The sequence below is a fragment of the Bombina bombina genome, chromosome 2 (genome assembly GCF_027579735.1).
Source record: "Bombina bombina isolate aBomBom1 chromosome 2, aBomBom1.pri, whole genome shotgun sequence".
Lineage (NCBI taxonomy): Eukaryota > Metazoa > Chordata > Amphibia > Anura > Bombinatoridae > Bombina > Bombina bombina.
Window position 1 is genome coordinate 1295902012 of NC_069500.1, and position 19786 is coordinate 1295921797.

A 19786-nucleotide genomic window follows, 5' to 3' on the forward strand; every position below is an offset into this window, starting at 1 on the left:
TTCTTCTGTTATCAAATCTGCTTTGTTCTCTTACTATCCTTGGTTGAAGAATAAACCCAAGTAGGATAAGGAGCAGCAATGCACTACTGAGAGCTAGGTAAACATATTGGGTGAGCCAATGACAATAGGCATATCTGTGCAGCGGCCGATCGCCAGCTAGCTCCCAGTAGTGGATCACTGCTCCTGAGCATACCTTGGTATGCTTTTAAAAAAAAGATATCAAAAGCACAAAGCAAATTTGATAAGGTAATTTTAAATGTTGTTTAAAATGACTTGCTCTATCTGAACCATGAACGTTTAATTTTGACTTTACTATCCCTTTAACTTTTCTTTGCTTATTTTAGAATCCAATATACTACATGAGTTTAGCTCTGCCTCCTGGTGATGGACAGGGACACCCACGCACACTCAAGGTTAAAAAGGCAATTTGTTTACTTCCCTGGCTCATTAGATCCATCCGTATCCTTCAGTAATGTTTTGATACAAATGTTTCTGCATGTTATTCCTTCTCTCTTTCCTTCTTTGTGTCCTAATCCTCAAAATGAAAAGGAAAGACCTTTTCTTAATTTGGATGTATGAAAAGCTTTAAAAATTTATTTACAGGCTACAAGAGATTTTAGACAATCCAACCTTGGCTTTTTTTTTTCCTGATGATTTAATTTTTTTGTAACTAGTTTGCCATGTTGTGAAGACAACACTATACAGGGTATGTGCTTGCAAATCCACCTGAGGTCATGTAGACTAGAGGAGAGTGAATGGTTCTTGTTGCTTGAGAGAAGTTAGAATACTTGTTGTTTGTCAGACATGAGTCTTACACTTGGTGTTGCATCTGCACACCAATGCCATTTATGGTATATGCTTTGTATGCTCATTTACTTATACATTTGTGTAAAGTCCCTAGGCCAGCCTGAGTATCCTGTGTATACATAAATTAGTATGTGATAGGCCATTTGATGGATAACTGATAATTTCTCTAGCACAAGTATTTAAGTATGCCTTTCTCCAACATAGGTGTGTCCGGTCCACGGCGTCATCCTTACTTGTGGGATATTCTCTTCCCCAACAGGAAATGGCAAAGAGCCCAGCAAAGCTGGTCACATGATCCCTCCTAGGCTCCGCCTACCCCAGTCATTCTCTTTGCCGTTGTACAGGCAACATCTCCACGGAGATGGCTTAGAGTTTTTTAGTGTTTAACTGTAGTTTTTATTATTCAATCAAGAGTTTGTTATTTTAAAATAGTGCTGGTATGTACTATTTACTCAGAAACAGAAAAGAGATGAAGATTTCTGTTTGTATGAGGAAAATGATTTTAGCACCGTAACTAAAATCCATGGCTGTTCCACACAGGACTGTTGAGAGCAATTAACTTCAGTTGGGGGAACAGTGTGCAGTCTCTTACTGCTTGAGGTATGACACATTCTAACAAGACGATGTAATGCTGGAAGCTGTCATTTTCCCTATGGGATCCGGTAAGCCATGTTTATTAAAATAGTAAATAAGGGCTTCACAAGGGCTTATTAAGACTGTAGACTTTTTCTGGGCTAAATCGATTCATTATTAACACATATTTAGCCTTGAGGAATCATTTATTCTGGGTATTTTGATATGATTATATCGGCAGGCACTGTTTTTGACACCTTATTCTTTAGGGGCTTTCCCTAATCATAGTCAGAGCCTCATTTTCGCGCCGGTATGGCGCACTTGTTTTTGAGGACAGCATGGCATGCAGCTGCATGTGTGTGGAGCTCTGATACATAGAAAAGTCTTTCTGAAGGCATCATTTGGTATCGTATTCCCCTTTGGGCTTGGTTGGGTCTCAGCAAAGCAGATTCCAGGGACTGTAAAGGGGTTAAATATAAAAACGGCTCCGGTTCCGTTATTTTAAGGGTTAAAGCTTCCAAATTTGGTGTGCAATACTTTTAAGGCTTTAAGACACTGTGGTGAAATTTTGGTGAATTTTGAACAATTCCTTCATACTTTTTCGCAATTGCAGTAATAAAGTGTGTTTAGTTTAAAATTTAAAGTGACAGTAACGGTTTTATTTTAAAACGTTTTTTGTGCTTTGTTATCAAGTTTATGCCTGTTTAACATGTCTGAACTACCAGATAGATTGTGTTCTGACTGTGGGGAAACCAAGGTTCCTTCTCATTTAACTATATGTATTTTATGTCATAAAAAATTTTAGTAAAAATGATGCCCAAGATGATTCCTCAAGTGAGGGGAGTAAGCATGGTACTGCATCATCCCCTCCTTCGTCTACACCAGTCTTGCCCATACAGGAGGCCCCTAGTACATCTAGTGCGCCAATACTCCTTACTATGCAACATTTAACGGCTGTAATGGATAATTCTATCAAAAACATTTTAGCCAATATGCCCACTTATCAGTGAAAGCGCGACTGCTCTGTTTTAGAAAATTCTGTAGAGCATGAGAACGCTGATGATATGGTTTCTGAAGGGCCCCTACACCAGTCTGAGGGGGCCAGGGAGGTTTTGTCTGAGGGAGAAATTTCAGATTCAGGAAACATTTCTCAACAAGCTGAACCTGATGTGATTACTTTTAAATTTAAGTTGGAACATCTCCGCGCTCTGCTTAAGGAGGTGTTATCCAATTTGGATGATTGTGATTATCTGGTCATTCCAGAACCACTATGTAAAATGGAAAAGTTCTTAGAGGCCCCGGGGCCCCCCGAAGCTTTTCCTATATCCAAGCGGGTGGCGTACATTGTTAGTAAAGAATGGGACAGGCCCGGTATACCTTTAGTACCTCCCCCCATATTTATAAAATTGTTTTCCTATAGTCGACCCCAGAAAGGACTGATGGCAGACAGTCCCCAAGGTCGAGGGGGCGGTTTCTACTCTACACAAGCGCGCCACTATACCCATAGAAGATAGTTGTGCTTTCCAAGATCCTATGGATAAAAAATTAGAAGGTCTGCTAAAGATGTTTGTTCAGCAAGGTTCCCTTCTACAACCAATTGCATGCATTGTCCCTGTCACTGCAGCCGCGTGTTTCTAGTTTGATGAGCTAGGAAAGGCGATTATTAGTAATTCTTCTTCTTATGAGGAGATTATGGACAGAATTCGTGCTCTTAAATTGGCTAATTCTTTCACCCTAGACGCCACCTTGCAATTGGCTAGGTTAGCGGCGAAAAAATTCTGGGTTTGCTATTGTGGCGCAGAGCGCTTTGGTTAAAATCTTGGGCAGCGGATGCGTCTTCCAAGAACAAATTGCTTGACATTCCTTTCAAGGGGAAAACACTCTTTGGCCCTGACTTGAAAGAGATTATCTCTGATATCACTGGGGGCAAGGGCCACGCCCTTCCTCAGGATAGGTCTTTTCAAGACCAAAAATAAACCTAAGTTTCGTCCCTTTCGCAGAAACGGATCAGCCCCAAGGGCTACGTCCTCTAAGCAGGAAGGTAATACTTCTCATGCCAATCCAGCCTGGAGACCTATGCAAGGCTGGAACAAAGGAAAGCAGGCCAGGAAACCTGCCACTGCTACCAAGACAGCATGAAATGCGGGCCCCCGATCCGGGACCGGATCTGGTGGGGGGCAGACTCTCTCTCTTCGCTCAGGCTGGGGCAAGAGATGTTCTGGATCCTTGGGCGCTAGAAATAGTCTCCCAAGGTTCTTCTCTGGAGTTCAAGGGGCTTCCTCCAAGGGGGAGGTTCCATAGGTCTCAGTTGTCTTCAGACCACATAAGAAGACAGGCATTCTTACATTGGGTAGAAGACCTGCTAAAAATGGGAGTGATTCATCCTGTTCCATTAGGAGAACAAGGGATGGGGTTCTACTCCAATCTGTTCATAGTTCCCAAAAAAGAGGGAACGTTCAGACCAATCTTAGATCTCAAGATCTTGAACAAGTTTCTCAAGGTTCCATCGTTCAAGATGGAAACCATTCGAACACTCCTTCCTTCCATCCAGGAAGGTCAATTCATGACCAAGGTGGATTTCAAGGATGCGTATCTACATATTCCTATCCACAAGGAACATCATCGGTTCCTAAGGTTTGAATTCCTGGACAAGCATTTCCAGTTCGTGGCGTTTTCTTTCGGATTAGCCACTGCTCCTAGGATTTTCTCATAGGTACTAGGGTCCCTTCTGGCGGTGCTAAGACCAAGGGGCATTGCTGTAGTACCTTACTTGGACGACATTCTGATTCGAGCGTCGTCCCTTCCTCAAGTAAAGGCTCACACGGACATTGTCCTGGCCTTTCTCAGATCTCACGGATGGAAAGTGAACGTGGAAAAGAGTTCTCTATCTCCGTCAACGAGGGTTCCCTTCTTGGGAACTATAATAGACTCCTTAGAAATGAGGATTTTTCTGACAGAAGCCAGAAAAACAAAACTTCTAGACTCTTCTCGGATACTTCATTCCGTTCCTCTTCCTTCCATAGCGCAGTGCATGGAAGTGATAGGTTTGATGGTAGCGGCAATGGACATAGTTCCTTTTGTGCGCATTCATCTAAGACCATTACAACTGTTCATGCTCAGTCAGTGGAATGGGGACTATTCAGACTTGTCTCCGAAGATACAAGTAAATCAGAGGACCAGAGGCTCATTCCGTTGGTGGCTGTCCCTGGACAACCTGTCACAAGGGATGACCTTCCGCAGACCAGAGTGGGTCATTGTCACGACCGACGCCAGTCTGATGGGCTGGGGCGCGGTCTGGGGATCCCTGAAAGCTCAGGGTCTTTGGTCTCGGGTAGAATCTCTTCTACCGATAAATATTCTGGAACTGAGAGCGATATTCAATGCTCTCAAAGCTTGGCCTCAGCTAGCGAGGGCCAAGTTCATACATCAACCATCAGGGGGGAACAAGGAGTTCCCTAGCGATGGAAGAAGTGAACAAAATCATTATATGGGCGGAGTCTCACTCCTGCCACCTGTCTGCTATCCACATCCCAGGAGTGGAAAATTGGGAAGCGGATTTTCTGAGTCGTCAGACATTGCATCCGGGGGAGTGGGAACTCCATCCGGAAATCTTTGCCCAAGTCACTCAACCGTGGGGCATTCCAGACATGGATCTGATGGCCTCTCGTCAGAACTTCAGAGTTCCTTACTACGGGTACAGATCCAGGGATCCCAAGGCGGCTCTAGTGGATGCACTAGTAGCACCTTGGACCTTCAAACTAGCTTATGTGTTCCCGCCGTTTCCTCTCATCCCCAGGCTGGTAGCCAGGATCAATCAGGAGAGGGCGTCGGTGATTTTGATAGCTCCTGCGTGGCCACGCAGGACTTGGTATGCAGATCTGGTGAATATGTCATCGGCTCCACCATGGAAGCTACCTTTGAGACGAGACCTTCTTGTTCTAGGTCCGTTCGACCCACTCCAGCTGACTGCTTGGAGATTGAACGCTTGATCTTATCAAAGCGAGGGTTCTCAGATTCTGTTATTAATACTCTTGTTCAGGCCTGAAAGCCTGTAACCAGAAAAATTACCACATAATTTGGTATATCTGTTGGTGTGAATCTGCAGGATTCCCTTGGGACAAGGTTAAGATTCCTAAGAGTCTATCCTTCCTTCGAGAAGGATTGGAAAAAGGATTATCTGCAAGTTCCTTGATGGGACAGATTTCTGCCTTGTCTGTGTTACTTCACAAAAAGCTGGCAGCTGTGCCAGATGTTCTAGCCTTTGTTCAGGCTCTGGTTAGAATCAAGCCTGTTTACAAAATTTTGACTCCTCCTTGGAGTCTCAACCTAGTTCTTTCAGTTCTTTAGGGGGTTCCGTTTGAACCCTTACATTCCGTTGATATTAAGTTATTATCTTGGAAAGTTTTGTTTTTGGTTGCAATTTCTTCTGCTAGAAGAGTTTCAGAATTATCTGCTCTGCAGTGTTCTTCTCCTTATCTGGTGTTCCATGCAGATAAGGTGGTTTTGCGTACTAAACCTGGTTTTCTTCCAAAAGTTGTTTCTAACAAAAACATTAACCAGGAGATAGTTGTGCCTTCTTTGTGTCCTAATCCAGTTTCAAAGAAGGAACGTTTGTTGCACAACTTGGATGTAGTTCGTGCTCTCAAATTTTACTTAGCAGCTACTAAGGATTTCAGACAAACTTTGTCTTTGTTTGTTGTTTATTCTGGTAAACGGAGAGGTCAAAAAGCAACTTCTACCTCTCTCTCCTTCTGGATTAAAAGCATTATCCGATTGGCTTATGAGACTGCCGGACGGCAGCCTCCTGAAAGAATCACAGCTCACTCCACTAGGGCTGTGGCTTCCACATGGGCCTTCAAGAACGAGGCTTCTGTTGATCAGATATGTAAGGCAGCGACTTGGTCTTCACTGCACACTTTTTCTAAATTTTACAAATTTGATACTTTTGCTTCTTCTGAGGCTATTTTTGGGAGAAAGGTTTTGCAAGCCGTGGTGCCTTCCATTTAGGTGACCTGATTTGCTCCCTCCCTTCATCCGTGTCCTAAAGCTTTGGTATTGGTTCCCACAAGTAAGGATGACGCCGTGGACCGGACACACCTATGTTGGAGAAAACAGAATTTATGTTTACCTGATAAATTACTTTCTCCAACGGTGTGTCCGGTCCACGGCCCGCCCTGGTTTTTTTAATCAGGTCTGATAATTTATTTTCTTTAACTACAGTCACCACGGTAACATATGGTTTCTCCTATGCAAATATTCCTCCTTAACGTCGGTCGAATGACTGGGGTAGGCGGAGCCTAGGAGGGATCATGTGACCAGCTTTGCTGGGCTCTTTGCCATTTCCTGTTGGGGAAGAGAATATCCCACAAGTAAGGATGACGCCGTGGACCGGACACACCGTTGGAGAAAGTAATTTATCAGGTAAACATAAATTCTGTTTTTAAATGAAAACATCTTTAAGATATAACTTTCAGTTTAACACCAGACAGAATGTGATATTTTGTTTGTTTGTATTGTGGTAATGGTAAAAGGTCCCTAATTATTTCTCTACTGATAAGACTGGTGTTTTTGTCTATATATCCACCAGTTCTTTCAAAAATTGGTCTCTTGTATGTACCTTTTTACAAAACAAACAAGTGTTTTGTAATCATGCTTTCCTGTCTGATCATCTGCTTCTCCCATACTGCTTGCATACCATTTTTTACTCCCAAAATGTACATACCTATCTCAAAATAATTTACTTTTCTCTAGTCCTCTGGATTTTTCCTGCTCTGCTTGTGGGTTGGGGTTGTGCGTGACCGACCACTAAACAAGATGTGGTGGGAGAGGGAGGGGGAAATAATGTTTGGAGGGAGTAGGGTATTGAGGGGGGCAGCTACACTACAGAAAAATAATGGAATCTTTAGAAAGTCAATTTAATGGCGAGAAAAGCGGTATATAATATGTGCGGGTACAGTAAATGAGTAAGAGGAAATTTACAGCTAAACACAAACACAGCAGAAATGTAAAAATAGCACTGGTCCCAAACGGTAAGAAAATTGAAAAGTGCTGTGGTCACTAAGGGGTTAAAGACCTTAAAGGGATAAATCTAATTAGGTAGGAAAAAACTAATCTTTTTAACCTTGAAGGTTGGTGTGTTTCCCTGTCTATCTGAGGAGGCAGAGCTAGGCTTATGTAGTATATTGGATTCTAAAGGAAGAGTGAAGTCCATATTAAACTTTTATGGTTCATATAGAGCTTGCCATTTTAAATTACTTTTCAGTTTTCTTCTGTTATCAAATGCGCTTTGTTCTCATGCCAGACAAAAATTAGGATTTTTGAAGATGTTTTGATGCCATATTCTAATTAGTATAGTTTGTATGCTTTATTACAGATGAAAACTGCAATACCAACAATTTTCAACATGATACCAAATCGGATCAGCCTAATGAGACTTCCAGTGAGAAGGTACATTTTGGTAGCTTTATTTTTATCTAATTATAGTGCGTCTAACAGTTGTTGTTTTGTTTTGTTTTTCTAAAATATATTTTAGAATTGTTCATCTGTTTTACAAATTTAAAAATCGATAAACGTAGATTGAACCTTTTTTAATTTTTTTTAATTTTTGCAGATATTTTCTTCCATATATTTTCTAAGTCACATTGTACCCTGTTAAATTTTAAATGTGTTTTTTTTTTTAGTTGATATTTAATGATAAGCACTTTAACTGGGGGTTGAATTTCTGGCAAAATCTGTATCATAAAGATAAATGCCATTCTTTTGAACAAATGTTTTTTCTCTTGAATTTTTAAAATAACGTGTAAGTGAAGAATTGAAGAATCCCTGTTTACATACTATTTTATTTGCAATAGACCTCAAAAGTGTTACATTCCCCCTCCTGCCGCTCATCACTTCATACGTCGGCAATGACAAATCCGGTTTCCTCCAATCACGGCATTGCCTTAGGCAATGATTCCCCTGGGGGGATGCCGTGATTGGAGGATGCTGTATTCGTCATTGCTGACGTAAGAAGAGATGAGTAACAGGAGGGGGAATCGCTTCTCCGGCTTCAAGAAGAAAAGGTAAGTATTTTAACAAAACCAGTGAAATGTGAACTCTCATGAATGAAAGTGCCCCTGTTTTTAATAGTATGTTTAAAAACCGGGCACTCATTCTTAAAAGTTGACATTCACTTTAATCCCATTGTGCATAACCCAGATTATAATTATAATAATTGTAACTAAATTACCTGTATTTTGTCAATGGGGCTTACATTTTTTTAAACAGAGAGTTAGACAGGTCTTTAAGAACACTCACGTGGCTGTTAATGACATGAGTGAACAAGTAGGTACAAATATTTCCAGTGAAGACATTTTTTTTACAGTTTTAGGGAGAAGGTTCCAAAGATATTAGACAGCACTAGAGAACACACAGGCACCACATGTTTTGTAAGTTATTGGTTCATTCACTTGGACACAACCTGATGCTCAAATAGTGTGGTTAGGAGCATAGATAAAGACAATAAGATATATTGCTTATTGTTGGCTGTATGAACCATATTACTGTAAGCCAGTGAAGAGAGTTAATGCCAGTTTTCAGTCATTTAAATAGTTAGCAGCTTAGCTCAGGGAATTTTCACAATTTCTAGAGCTGTAACACTAAATATTACAAGTCAATAACGGCCTAAGTGGCTTTTCATCATCCACCTACCATTTAAAAGCTCACAACCTTGATGCAATAGTCTTCAGCCTGCTAAATATAGATTCTTTACGGCCTCTGACCACTGTTAAATGAGACAAGACCAATATACTCAACAGAGTGGTCAAGATGTGTATCCCTGGTGAACCTTCATTTGCAAAACCCTTAAAATTGTGTGACAAACTTACCTTTGTGAAATATAACAATGTAACATATTATACATTATGTATATAACATTATTGACTTTAATGCTATTTAAATAAAAAGTAAAAGTACAGTTAAGTTTTCCCAGCTTTTTGATAGATGGAGCTTGATTAATCTTCTTTACCTTGGTTCCGATAAACTGACTAAATAGACTTAAAATGTATCTTCTGCAGAGGATGTAGAATATTAAATAAGTGTTTTTTATGGCAGATAGCATATTATTATTTTTTATTTTTTTGTTATATCATGATGCAAATAGTCACTTTTTCCCTTCAATTTGTATTTTATCTTGTTTCAATGTGCTTTTGTTTACTTTCCGTATTATTTTAATTTTTGTTTATCCTTGGCCGTATAGGACCAAACCTCAGATGAATCAGCTCATTCTGACTCTGCAAAAATTAAAAGACCAAGTGGACAAAAGAGGGCTGCAAGTTGCCCAGGTACATAAGAGAAGAGAAAACCTAAGGATGTATGAATCTATGTTCGTGCTTTCTGTAAATAATTGCTATATTGTAACTTGGTCAAACACATTTGTCATCTAGGACAGTTTTTCTACATGTCAGTCTTCAAGACCTTATCTTGAGAGAACATTAAACTCTTGAGATTGTAATATAAAATGTTCAACTATGCATAGTAACACAATATTGCTTTACACTTTCATTGTTTGTTTTGTTCCTGTAATTTAACTAAATAAATTTAGATTTTTCCTATTTTGGGGATTGAAAAAAACACATGCCTCACCCTACCATATTTCTGCTCCTAATTTACCTCAGCAAAGCTTGTCAAATAAGTAAGTGCCTTTTCTCCAACATAGGTGTGTCCGGTCCACGGCGTCATCCTTACTTGTGGGATATTCTCTTCCCCAACAGGAAATGGCAAAGAGCCCAGCAAAGCTGGTCACATGATCCCTCCTAGGCTCCGCCTACCCCAGTCATTCTCTTTGCCGTTGTACAGGCAACATCTCCACGGAGATGGCTTAGAGTTTTTTAGTGTTTAACTGTAGTTTTTATTATTCAATCAAGAGTTTGTTATTTTGAAATAGTGCTGGTATGTACTATTTACTCAGAAACAGAAAAGAGATGAAGATTTCTGTTTGTATGAGGAAAATGATTTTAGCAACCGTAACTAAAATCCATGGCTGTTCCACACAGGACTGTTGAGAGCAATTAACTTCAGTTGGGGGAACAGTATGCAGTCTCTTGCTGCTTGAGGTATGACACATTCTAACAAGACGATGTAATGCTGGAAGCTGTCATTTTCCCTATGGGATCCGGTAAGCCATGTTTATTACGATCGTAAATAAGGGCTTCACAAGGGCTTATTAAGACTGTAGACTTTTTCTGGGCTAAATCGATTCATTATTAACACATATTTAGCCTTGAGGAATCATTTTATCTGGGTATTTTGATATAATAATATCGGCAGGCACTGTATTAGACACCTTATTCCTTAGGGGCTTTCCCAAAGCATAAGCAGAGCCTCATTTTCGCGCCGGTGTGGCGCACTTGTTTTTGGCATGCAGTCGCATGTGAGAGGAGCTCTGATACTTAGAAAAGACTTTCTGAAGGCGTCATTTGGTATCGTATTCCCCTTTGGGCTTGGTTGGGTCTCAGCAAAGCAGATACCAGGGACTGTAAAGGGGTTAAAGTTTAAAACGGCTCCGGTTCCGTTATTTTAAGGGTTAAAGCTTCCAAGTTTGGTGTGCAATACTTTTAAGGCTTTAAGACACTGTGGTGAAAATTTGGTGAATTTTGCACAATTCCTTCATGTTTTTTCGCAATTGCAGTAATAAAGTGTGTTCAGTTTAAAATTTAAAGTGACAGTAACGGTTTTATTTTAAAACGTTTTTGTACTTTGTTATCAAGTTTATGCCTGTTTAACATGTCTGAACTACCAGATAGACTGTGTTCTGAATGTGGGGAAGCCAGAATTCCTATTCATTTAAATAAATGTGATTTATGTGATAATGACAATGATGCCCAAGATGATTCCTCAAGTGAGGGGAGTAAGCATGGTACTGCATCATTCCCTCCTTCGTCTACACGAGTCTTGCCCACTCAGGAGGCCCCCTAGTACATCTAGCGCGCCAATACTCCTTACTATGCAACAATTAACGGCTGTAATGGATAATTCTGTCAAAAACATTTTAGCCAAAATGAACACTTGTCAGCGTAAGCGCGGCTGCTCTGTTTTAGATACTGAAGAGCATGGCAACGCTGATACTAATATCTCTGAAGGGCCCCTAACCCAGTCTGATGGGGCCAGGGAGGTTTTGTCTGAGGGAGAAATTACTGATTCAGGGAACATTTCTCAACAGGCTGAACCTGATGTGATTGCATTTAAATTTAAGTTGGAACATCTCCGCATTTTGCTTAAGGAGGTATTATCCACTCTGGATGATTGTGACAAGTTGGTCATCCCAGAGAAACTATGTAAAATGGACAAGTTCCTAGAGGTGCCGGGGCTCCCAGAAGCTTTTCCTATACCCAAGCGGGTGGCGGACATTGTTAATAAAGAATGGGAAAGGCCCGGTATTCCTTTCGTCCCTCCCCCCATATTTAAAAAATTGTTTCCTATGGTCGACCCCAGAAAGGACTTATGGCAGACAGTCCCCAAGGTCGAGGGAGCGGTTTCCACTTTAAACAAACGCACCACTATACCCATAGAGGATAGTTGTGCTTTCAAAGATCCTATGGATAAAAAATTAGAAGGTTTGCTTAAAAAGATGTTTGTTCAGCAGGGTTACCTTCTACAACCAATTTCATGCATTGTCCCTGTCGCTACAGCCGCATGTTTCTGGTTCGATGAGCTGATAAAGACGGTCGATAGTGATTCTCCTCCTTATGAGGAGATTATGGACAGAATCAATGCTCTCAAATTGGCTAATTCTTTCACCCTAGACGCCACTTTGCAATTGGCTAGGTTAGCGGCTAAGAATTCTGGGTTTGCTATTGTGGCGCGCAGAGCGCTTTGGTTGAAATCTTGGTCGGCTGATGCGTCTTCCAAGAACAAGCTACTTAACATTCCTTTCAAGGGGAAAACGCTGTTTGGCCCTGACTTGAAAGAGATTATCTCTGATATCACTGGGGGTAAGGGCCACGCCCTTCCTCAGGATCGGCCTTTCAAGGCAAAAAATAAACCTAATTTTCGTCCCTTTCGTAGAAACGGACCAGCCCAAGGTGCTACGTCCTCTAAGCAAGAGGGTAATACTTCTCAAGCCAAGCCAGCTTGGAGACCAATGCAAGGCTGGAACAAGGGAAAGCAGGCCAAGAAACCTGCCACTGCTACCAAGACTGCATGAAATGTTGGCCCCCGATCCGGGACCGGATCTGGTGGGGGGCAGACTCTCTCTCTTCGCTCAGGCTTGGGCAAGAGATGTTCTGGATCCTTGGGCGCTAGAAATAGTCTCCCAAGGTTATCTTCTGGAATTCAAGGGACTTCCCCCAAGGGGGAGGTTCCACAGGTCTCAGTTGTCTTCAGACCACATAAAAAGACAGGCATTCTTACATTGTGTAGAAGACCTGTTAAAAATGGGAGTGATTCATCCTGTTCCATTAAGAGAACAAGGGATGGGGTTCTACTCCAATCTGTTCATAGTTCCCAAAAAAGAGGGAACGTTCAGACCAATCTTAGATCTCAAGATCTTAAACAAGTTTCTCAAGGTTCCATCGTTCAAGATGGAAACCATTCGAACTATTCTTCCTTCCATCCAGGAAGGTCAATTCATGACCACGGTGGATTTAAAGGATGCGTATCTACATATTCCTATCCACAAGGAACATCATCGGTTCCTAAGGTTCGCATTCCTGGACAAACATTACCAGTTCGTGGCGCTTCCTTTCGGATTAGCCACTGCTCCAAGGATTTTCACAAAGGTACTAGGGTCCCTTCTAGCTGTGCTAAGACCAAGGGGCATTGCTGTAGTACCTTACTTGGACGACATTCTGATTCAAGCGTCGTCCCTTCCTCAAGCAAAGGCTCACAACGGACATCGTCCTGGCCTTTCTCAGATCTCACGGATGGAAAGTGAACGTGGAAAAGAGTTCTCTATCCCCGTCAACAAGGGTTCCCTTCTTGGGAACAATTATAGACTCCTTAGAAATGAGGATTTTTCTAACAGAGGCCAGAAAAACAAAACTTCTAGACTCTTGTCGGATACTTCATTCCGTTCCTCTTCCTTCCATAGCTCAGTGCATGGAAGTGATCGGGTTGATGGTAGCGGCAATGGACATAGTTCCTTTTGCGCGCATTCATCTAAGACCATTACAACTGTGCATGCTCAGTCAGTGGAATGGGGACTATACAGACTTGTCTCCGAAGATACAAGTAAATCAGAGGACCAGAGACTCACTCCGTTGGTGGCTGTCCCTGGACAACCTGTCACAAGGGATGACATTCCGCAGACCAGAGTGGGTCATTGTCACGACCGACGCCAGTCTGATGGGCTGGGGCGCGGTCTGGGGATCCCTGAAAGCTCAGGGTCTTTGGTCTCGGGAAGAGTCTCTTCTACCGATAAATATTCTGGAACTGAGAGCGATATTCAATGCTCTCAAGGCTTGGCCTCAGCTAGCGAGGGCCAAGTTCATACGGTTTCAATCAGACAACATGACAACTGTTGCGTACATCAACCATCAGGGGGGAACAAGGAGTTCCCTAGCGATGGAAGAAGTGACCAAAATCATTCTATGGGCGGAGTCTCACTCCTGCCACCTGTCTGCTATCCACATCCCAGGAGTGGAAAATTGGGAAGCGGATTTTCTGAGTCGTCAGACATTGCATCCGGGGGAGTGGGAACTTCATCCGGAAATTTTTGCCCAAGTCACTCAGCTGTGGGGCATTCCAGACATGGATCTGATGGCCTCTCGTCAGAACTTCAAAGTTCCTTGCTACGGGTCCAGATCCAGGGATCCCAAGGCGGCTCTAGTGGATGCACTAGTAGCACCTTGGACCTTCAAACTAGCTTATGTGTTCCCGCCATTTCCTCTCATCCCCAGGCTGGTAGCCAGGATCAATCAGGAGAGGGCGTCGGTGATCTTGATAGCTCCTGCGTGGCCACGCAGGACTTGGTATGCAGATCTGGTGAATATGTCATCGGCTCCACCTTGGAAGCTACCTTTGAGACGAGACCTTCTTGTTCAGGGTCCGTTCGAACATCCGAATCTGGTTTCACTCCAGCTGACTGCTTGGAGATTGAACGCTTGATTTTATCGAAGCGAGGATTCTCAGATTCTGTTATCGATACTCTTGTTCAGGCCAGAAAGCCTGTAACTAGAAAGATTTACCACAAAATTTGGAAAAAATATATCTGTTGGTGTGAATCTAAAGGATTCCCTTGGGACAAGGTTAAGATTCCTAGGATTCTATCCTTCCTTCAAGAAGGATTGGAAAAAGGATTATCTGCAAGTTCCCTGAAGGGACAGATTTCTGCCTTGTCGGTGTTACTTCACAAAAAACTGGCTGCTGTGCCAGATGTTCAAGCCTTTGTTCAGGCTCTGGTTAGAATTAAGCCTGTTTACAAACCTTTGACTCCTCCTTGGAGTCTCAATTTAGTTCTTTCAGTTCTTCAGGGGGTTCCGTTTGAACCCTTGCATTCCGTTGATATTAAATTATTATCTTGGAAAGTTTTGTTTTTAGTTGCAATTTCTTCTGCCAGAAGAGTTTCAGAATTATCTGCTCTGCAGTGTTCTCCTCCTTATCTGGTGTTCCATGCAGATAAGGTGGTTTTACGTACTAAACCTGGTTTTCTTCCAAAAGTTGTTTCTAACAAGAACATTAACCAGGAGATTATCGTACCTTCTCTGTGTCCGAAACCAGTTTCAAAGAAGGAACGTTTGTTGCACAATTTGGATGTTGTTCGCGCTCTAAAATTCTATTTAGATGCTACAAAGGATTTTAGACAAACATCTTCCTTGTTTGTTGTTTATTCCGGTAAAAGGAGAGGTCAAAAAGCAACTTCTACCTCTCTCTCTTTTTGGATTAAAAGCATCATCAGATTGGCTTACGAGACTGCCGGACGGCAGCCTCCCGAAAGAATCACAGCTCATTCCACTAGGGCTGTGGCTTCCACATGGGCCTTCAAGAACGAGGCTTCTGTTGATCAGATATGTAGGGCAGCGACTTGGTCTTCACTGCACACTTTTACCAAATTTTACAAGTTTGATACTTTTGCTTCTTCTGAGGCTATTTTTGGGAGAAAGGTTTTGCAAGCCGTGGTGCCTTCCATTTAGGTGACCTGATTTGCTCCCTCCCTTCATCCGTGTCCTAAAGCTTTGGTATTGGTTCCCACAAGTAAGGATGACGCCGTGGACCGGACACACCTATGTTGGAGAAAACAGAATTTATGTTTACCTGATAAATTACTTTCTCCAACGGTGTGTCCGGTCCACGGCCCGCCCTGGTTTTTTAATCAGGTCTGATAATTTATTTTCTTTAACTACAGTCACCACGGTACCATATGGTTTCTCCTATGCAAATATTCCTCCTTAACGTCGGTCGAATGACTGGGGTAGGCGGAGCCTAGGAGGGATCATGTGACCAGCTTTGCTGGGCTCTTTGCCATTTCCTGTTGGGGAAGAGAATATCCCACAAGTAAGGATGACGCCGTGGACCGGACACACCGTTGGAGAAAGTAATTTATCAGGTAAACATAAATTCTGTTTTTGATCTTCTGGGGCTAGGAGGCTGGAACTTCAGAGTCATTAAAGTAAGATGGGCTCTCTGTATTGTTTAGTGGGACTACACAGAATCCGTAGAGGATTTGTATGGGCAGTATGCAGGCACTTTTAGGCATGTGACAGGAGGCTAGGAATTATATCTCTTCATAGAACGGGTTAATTGTTTTATTTTTCGGTATCTCTGTTTTAGGAGACATCATTAAAATTAACTTTGTGGGGCTTTCTGTTACCTGAAAGGAGTCATCGTTTTTGTATCAGTCCTCCATAACCTAGGTTCTATAGCCTAGATTTTAGGAGGTGATTATTTATAGCCTGGTTTTGATGTATGTGTTAGCACTTTTGCGCTTTACCGAGCCTTTATGGCAGCTAGAGTAATTTATTTAAATTTTCCTGAAGGCTGGGAAGCACGTGCTTTAGATAATGGTGCTGCTTCTCTCAGCAGGGTTAGCTCCTCCCTCTCTTCCTCTGAATGGCGCCGGCAGTTTCCGTATGTTTGTACAGCAAGATTCGCTGTCTAGTATTGATGAGGCGGCTATTACGTAGTTTAGCCGTTACTTTGCGAGTTTTAGTAGCTGTACGTGTAGTTATGTGAGAAGAGGGGGATGAGTTTTATTTATTTACTAAAAAAAGCAGTTTGACAATCTCATTTAAAGAGACAGTATTTTCTTAGATCTACTTGAAAGGGACCAGGAAAAGAGAAGAGAAAAGGAGAATGGCACTACTGTACTAGAGATGTCCTAATAATTGTATTATAATAGTATCATGTATCACAATCTAGGATCAGGTGTCTTATTATGCACACGTTTGTTATCAATACTCGTTATTATTAACTATCAATAGTTAAAATAATTTGGCTATTATAGAGATGACGAGTTCTATCCGTTACACACTTTTGTTGTAGGGTCACACCTACTTGTTTTGATCTCTTTTCTTAGATCTAGCTGACCGTGTATAAAGGAAGGACATGGATTGAAAATGTCAAGTCATTTTTTTATTTTAAGTCATTTATCATGTCTGCACTGGAATGAGACACATTTCTTTTTTCAAGTAGATTTATGTAGGTACTACTGGAGTGCATATTTTTTTACATTCTCAGGTTGAGGTTTTTTATATGCAGGTTTTTCCATGGTAGTTTAGTGGGGAGCTATCTAGTACCTTTAAGCTAAGGGTGATTGTAGCTCTTGAGGACAGTATCTTTATCAATTTTTGTTTATCATATTGATAATAAATCTTGATAGAACTGTGTTGTTGTTTTTTCAGGGATTAATTTATATCTCAGGACTGCTTGATTAGCATGATTGCTAAAGTCGGCTGTTTAGTTTTTGAGAGTTCAAGGTATGGTAACCTATATTTCCCTGCCTAAAAAATATTTTTTTTTTCCCTTTTTCTGAGCCTCATGTCTGTTAGGATGATGCTGGTTAGGCAATGCCAGAGCTTTCTCCTTAATTGTCCCTAGCTTTTATGGAGTCACATGCAGTGCCCTGTGGCTCCTCTCAATCTCCTGGAGGAGTTATTTGCCGGAGGAAATTGCTGCCCAGGTATCTTCTGCGGTGTCTGTGGCATTTTCTGATTTTTCCGTTACTGATGGGAAATCGCAAGAGGAATGTTAGAGATTCAGATAGTAAGGTTTCTGTATCACCTGCTGCTTCACTAGTTGCCTGCCTCATAAATCTGATGAAGTGATGAAGAGGATAAGTCAGTAGCATCTGAGAGTGAAATCTCAGATTCGGACAGTATAATTCCTTCATCTGATGCTGGAGTAGTATTCTTTAGATTTCAGCTTGAACACCTTGGTATATGGTTTAAGGTGGTTTTGGCTACTTTGGAGCGACTCTGATATGTATGTCGATGTCAACACTAAAGAATCCAGTAATCTTCCTAAGTACTAGGATACTCCTGGAAGATTTTTTTTTCATGTTCCAGACCGTGCTAGGAGATTTTTCACAGGAATAGGAGAAGTCTGGGTTTCATGTTTTTCAAGATATTTCTTGTTGCTGTCTCCGTTAAATATCAGGGAGCATGATGCCTAGAGGAGTAGGGCATTCCTACTCTGGCTAGAGAAATAAGTTTCCTAGAGAGGATAACCGTTTTTTTTTTTTGTTTTTTTTGTTTTTTTTAGGATCTATGCACTAAGTTGGTGACCAGAGAGTCTCGTTTGGCGTAGATCCAGTACAGAATTAAAGCTCTTAAGCTAGCCAATTTTTTATCTCTATGCTTCCAAGCAATTTCAGCCAGGAGCTAGATCTGGCTTCGCTGTGCTAGCAGTGGATTTTTCCTATGAGTCCCAAGTTTTCTGGTGCATCCGTACAATTCAGATATAGAGGAATCTGCTCTCATTACGGGATTGATTCTCTGTTTGTCTGCAAACATAGATTCAAGATATCCCAGATAGTCTGTGGACTTAGTACTTCAGGGTTTCTACATTGTAGTCATTCCTTCCCTGTATGAGGCAGGTTCCATCTCTCAATTTTATCTGCGAGCCAGATAACTGTGAGACATTCTTGGTAGTGCGTTTGGGACTTCTCTTCCCTGTGAGTGATAGTTCCAGTCCCTGTAAGAGAACGGGGGCCTAGGATTTATCATTCCTGTTTGAGGTTCCCGAAAAGGAGGGAATTTTTCGTCCTTTAGTAGACCTGAAGTGTCTCAACTTATTGTCTCAATGTGTCGTTCTTCTTCAAATGGAAACCAGTGGTTCCATTCTGCCTTTTGATCTAGGAGGGTCAGTTCATAGTGACTGTAGTCCTGGCGGATGCGCATTCCAAGTTCCAGAGGTTTGCTTTTCTGTCAAACACTTTCAGTTTTTGGTTCTCTGAAGGTTTTAGGGAGTTGCTGTGGTGCCATTCCTGGACGTCAAAAGGTTCAGGCGCCTTTTCAACAAGCAAACTCTCATTCTGAGATCTTGTTGTCTCGCTTCATTCCTCAAATGGATGTGTGTCTACAAATGAGTTTCCTTGTTCCAGCTACAGGGGTAGTTTCTTAGGGACAAGATTAGTTTTCCCTATCTCTGAAAATATTTTGTCAGAGGTCAGGAAATAGAAGTTTCTTCCTCTTGCCTCTTTCGGCACTCTACTGTTTGGCCCTTCAGTGGCTCTTTATGGAGGTAATGGTCTGATGTTTGCTTAGTTGGACATCAATTCTTTTTCGATCCTGTCTGAGAGTCTGTGGTTAGGCATGTTCAGATAGTGAAACGAGAATCTTGTGGCGGTCCTGGAGGATAGATCTAGATCTGTCAGCATGAGATTCTTCCCTGGGATCAGAGAGGGGGAAGTAGCATTTGAGCGCTCGTTTTGCTTGCAAGACTTAGCGGGATCGTTACTCGCATTTTCCAGAATATTTGGGTTCCTTTAGGAGCATCTGTTTAGGAGACTTTCCTGAGTAATAGTCACAGTCGCCAGCCCGTAATGGGTCGGTGACTATTGTCTTGGGAGCCGCTCTCCCCATAACAATCTTGGAGTGGAAAGCGATTTACAATGCTCTGATGGCTTGACCTCAGTTGTTTTATCCGGTTTTTCAGGTTCTAGTTGCATAATTTCATCTCCGTGGTTTACGTTAACCACCCGGGAGGAACGTGGAATTCTTTTGCCATGATTGGCTGGTCTCATTACTAGTCTGTTAAACATGTCTGACATAGAGGAAACTCCTTGTTCATTATGTTTAGAAGCCATTGTGGAACCCCCTCTTAGAATGTGTACCAAATGCACTGACCTTTCTATAAGTTATAAGGACCATATTATGGCTTTTAAAGATTTATCACCAGAGGTTTCTCAGACTGACAAAAGGGAGGTTAAACCACCTAGCTCTCCCAATGTGTCAGAACCTATATCTCCCGCGCAAGTGACGCCAAGTACATC

General features: G+C 41.9%; 1 protein-coding gene across 1 annotated transcript in view; it reads left to right on the plus strand.

The window, feature by feature from the left end:
• BOD1L1 (biorientation of chromosomes in cell division 1 like 1) overlaps positions 1-19786 on the plus strand; it is a 539385-nt gene that overhangs the window by 253053 nt on the left and 266546 nt on the right. The window contains exons 18-19 of the mRNA XM_053700293.1: positions 7754-7827; positions 9617-9701. Of these exons, the coding sequence (XP_053556268.1) occupies positions 7754-7827; positions 9617-9701 (159 nt within the window). The remainder of the gene's footprint in view (positions 1-7753; positions 7828-9616; positions 9702-19786) is intronic.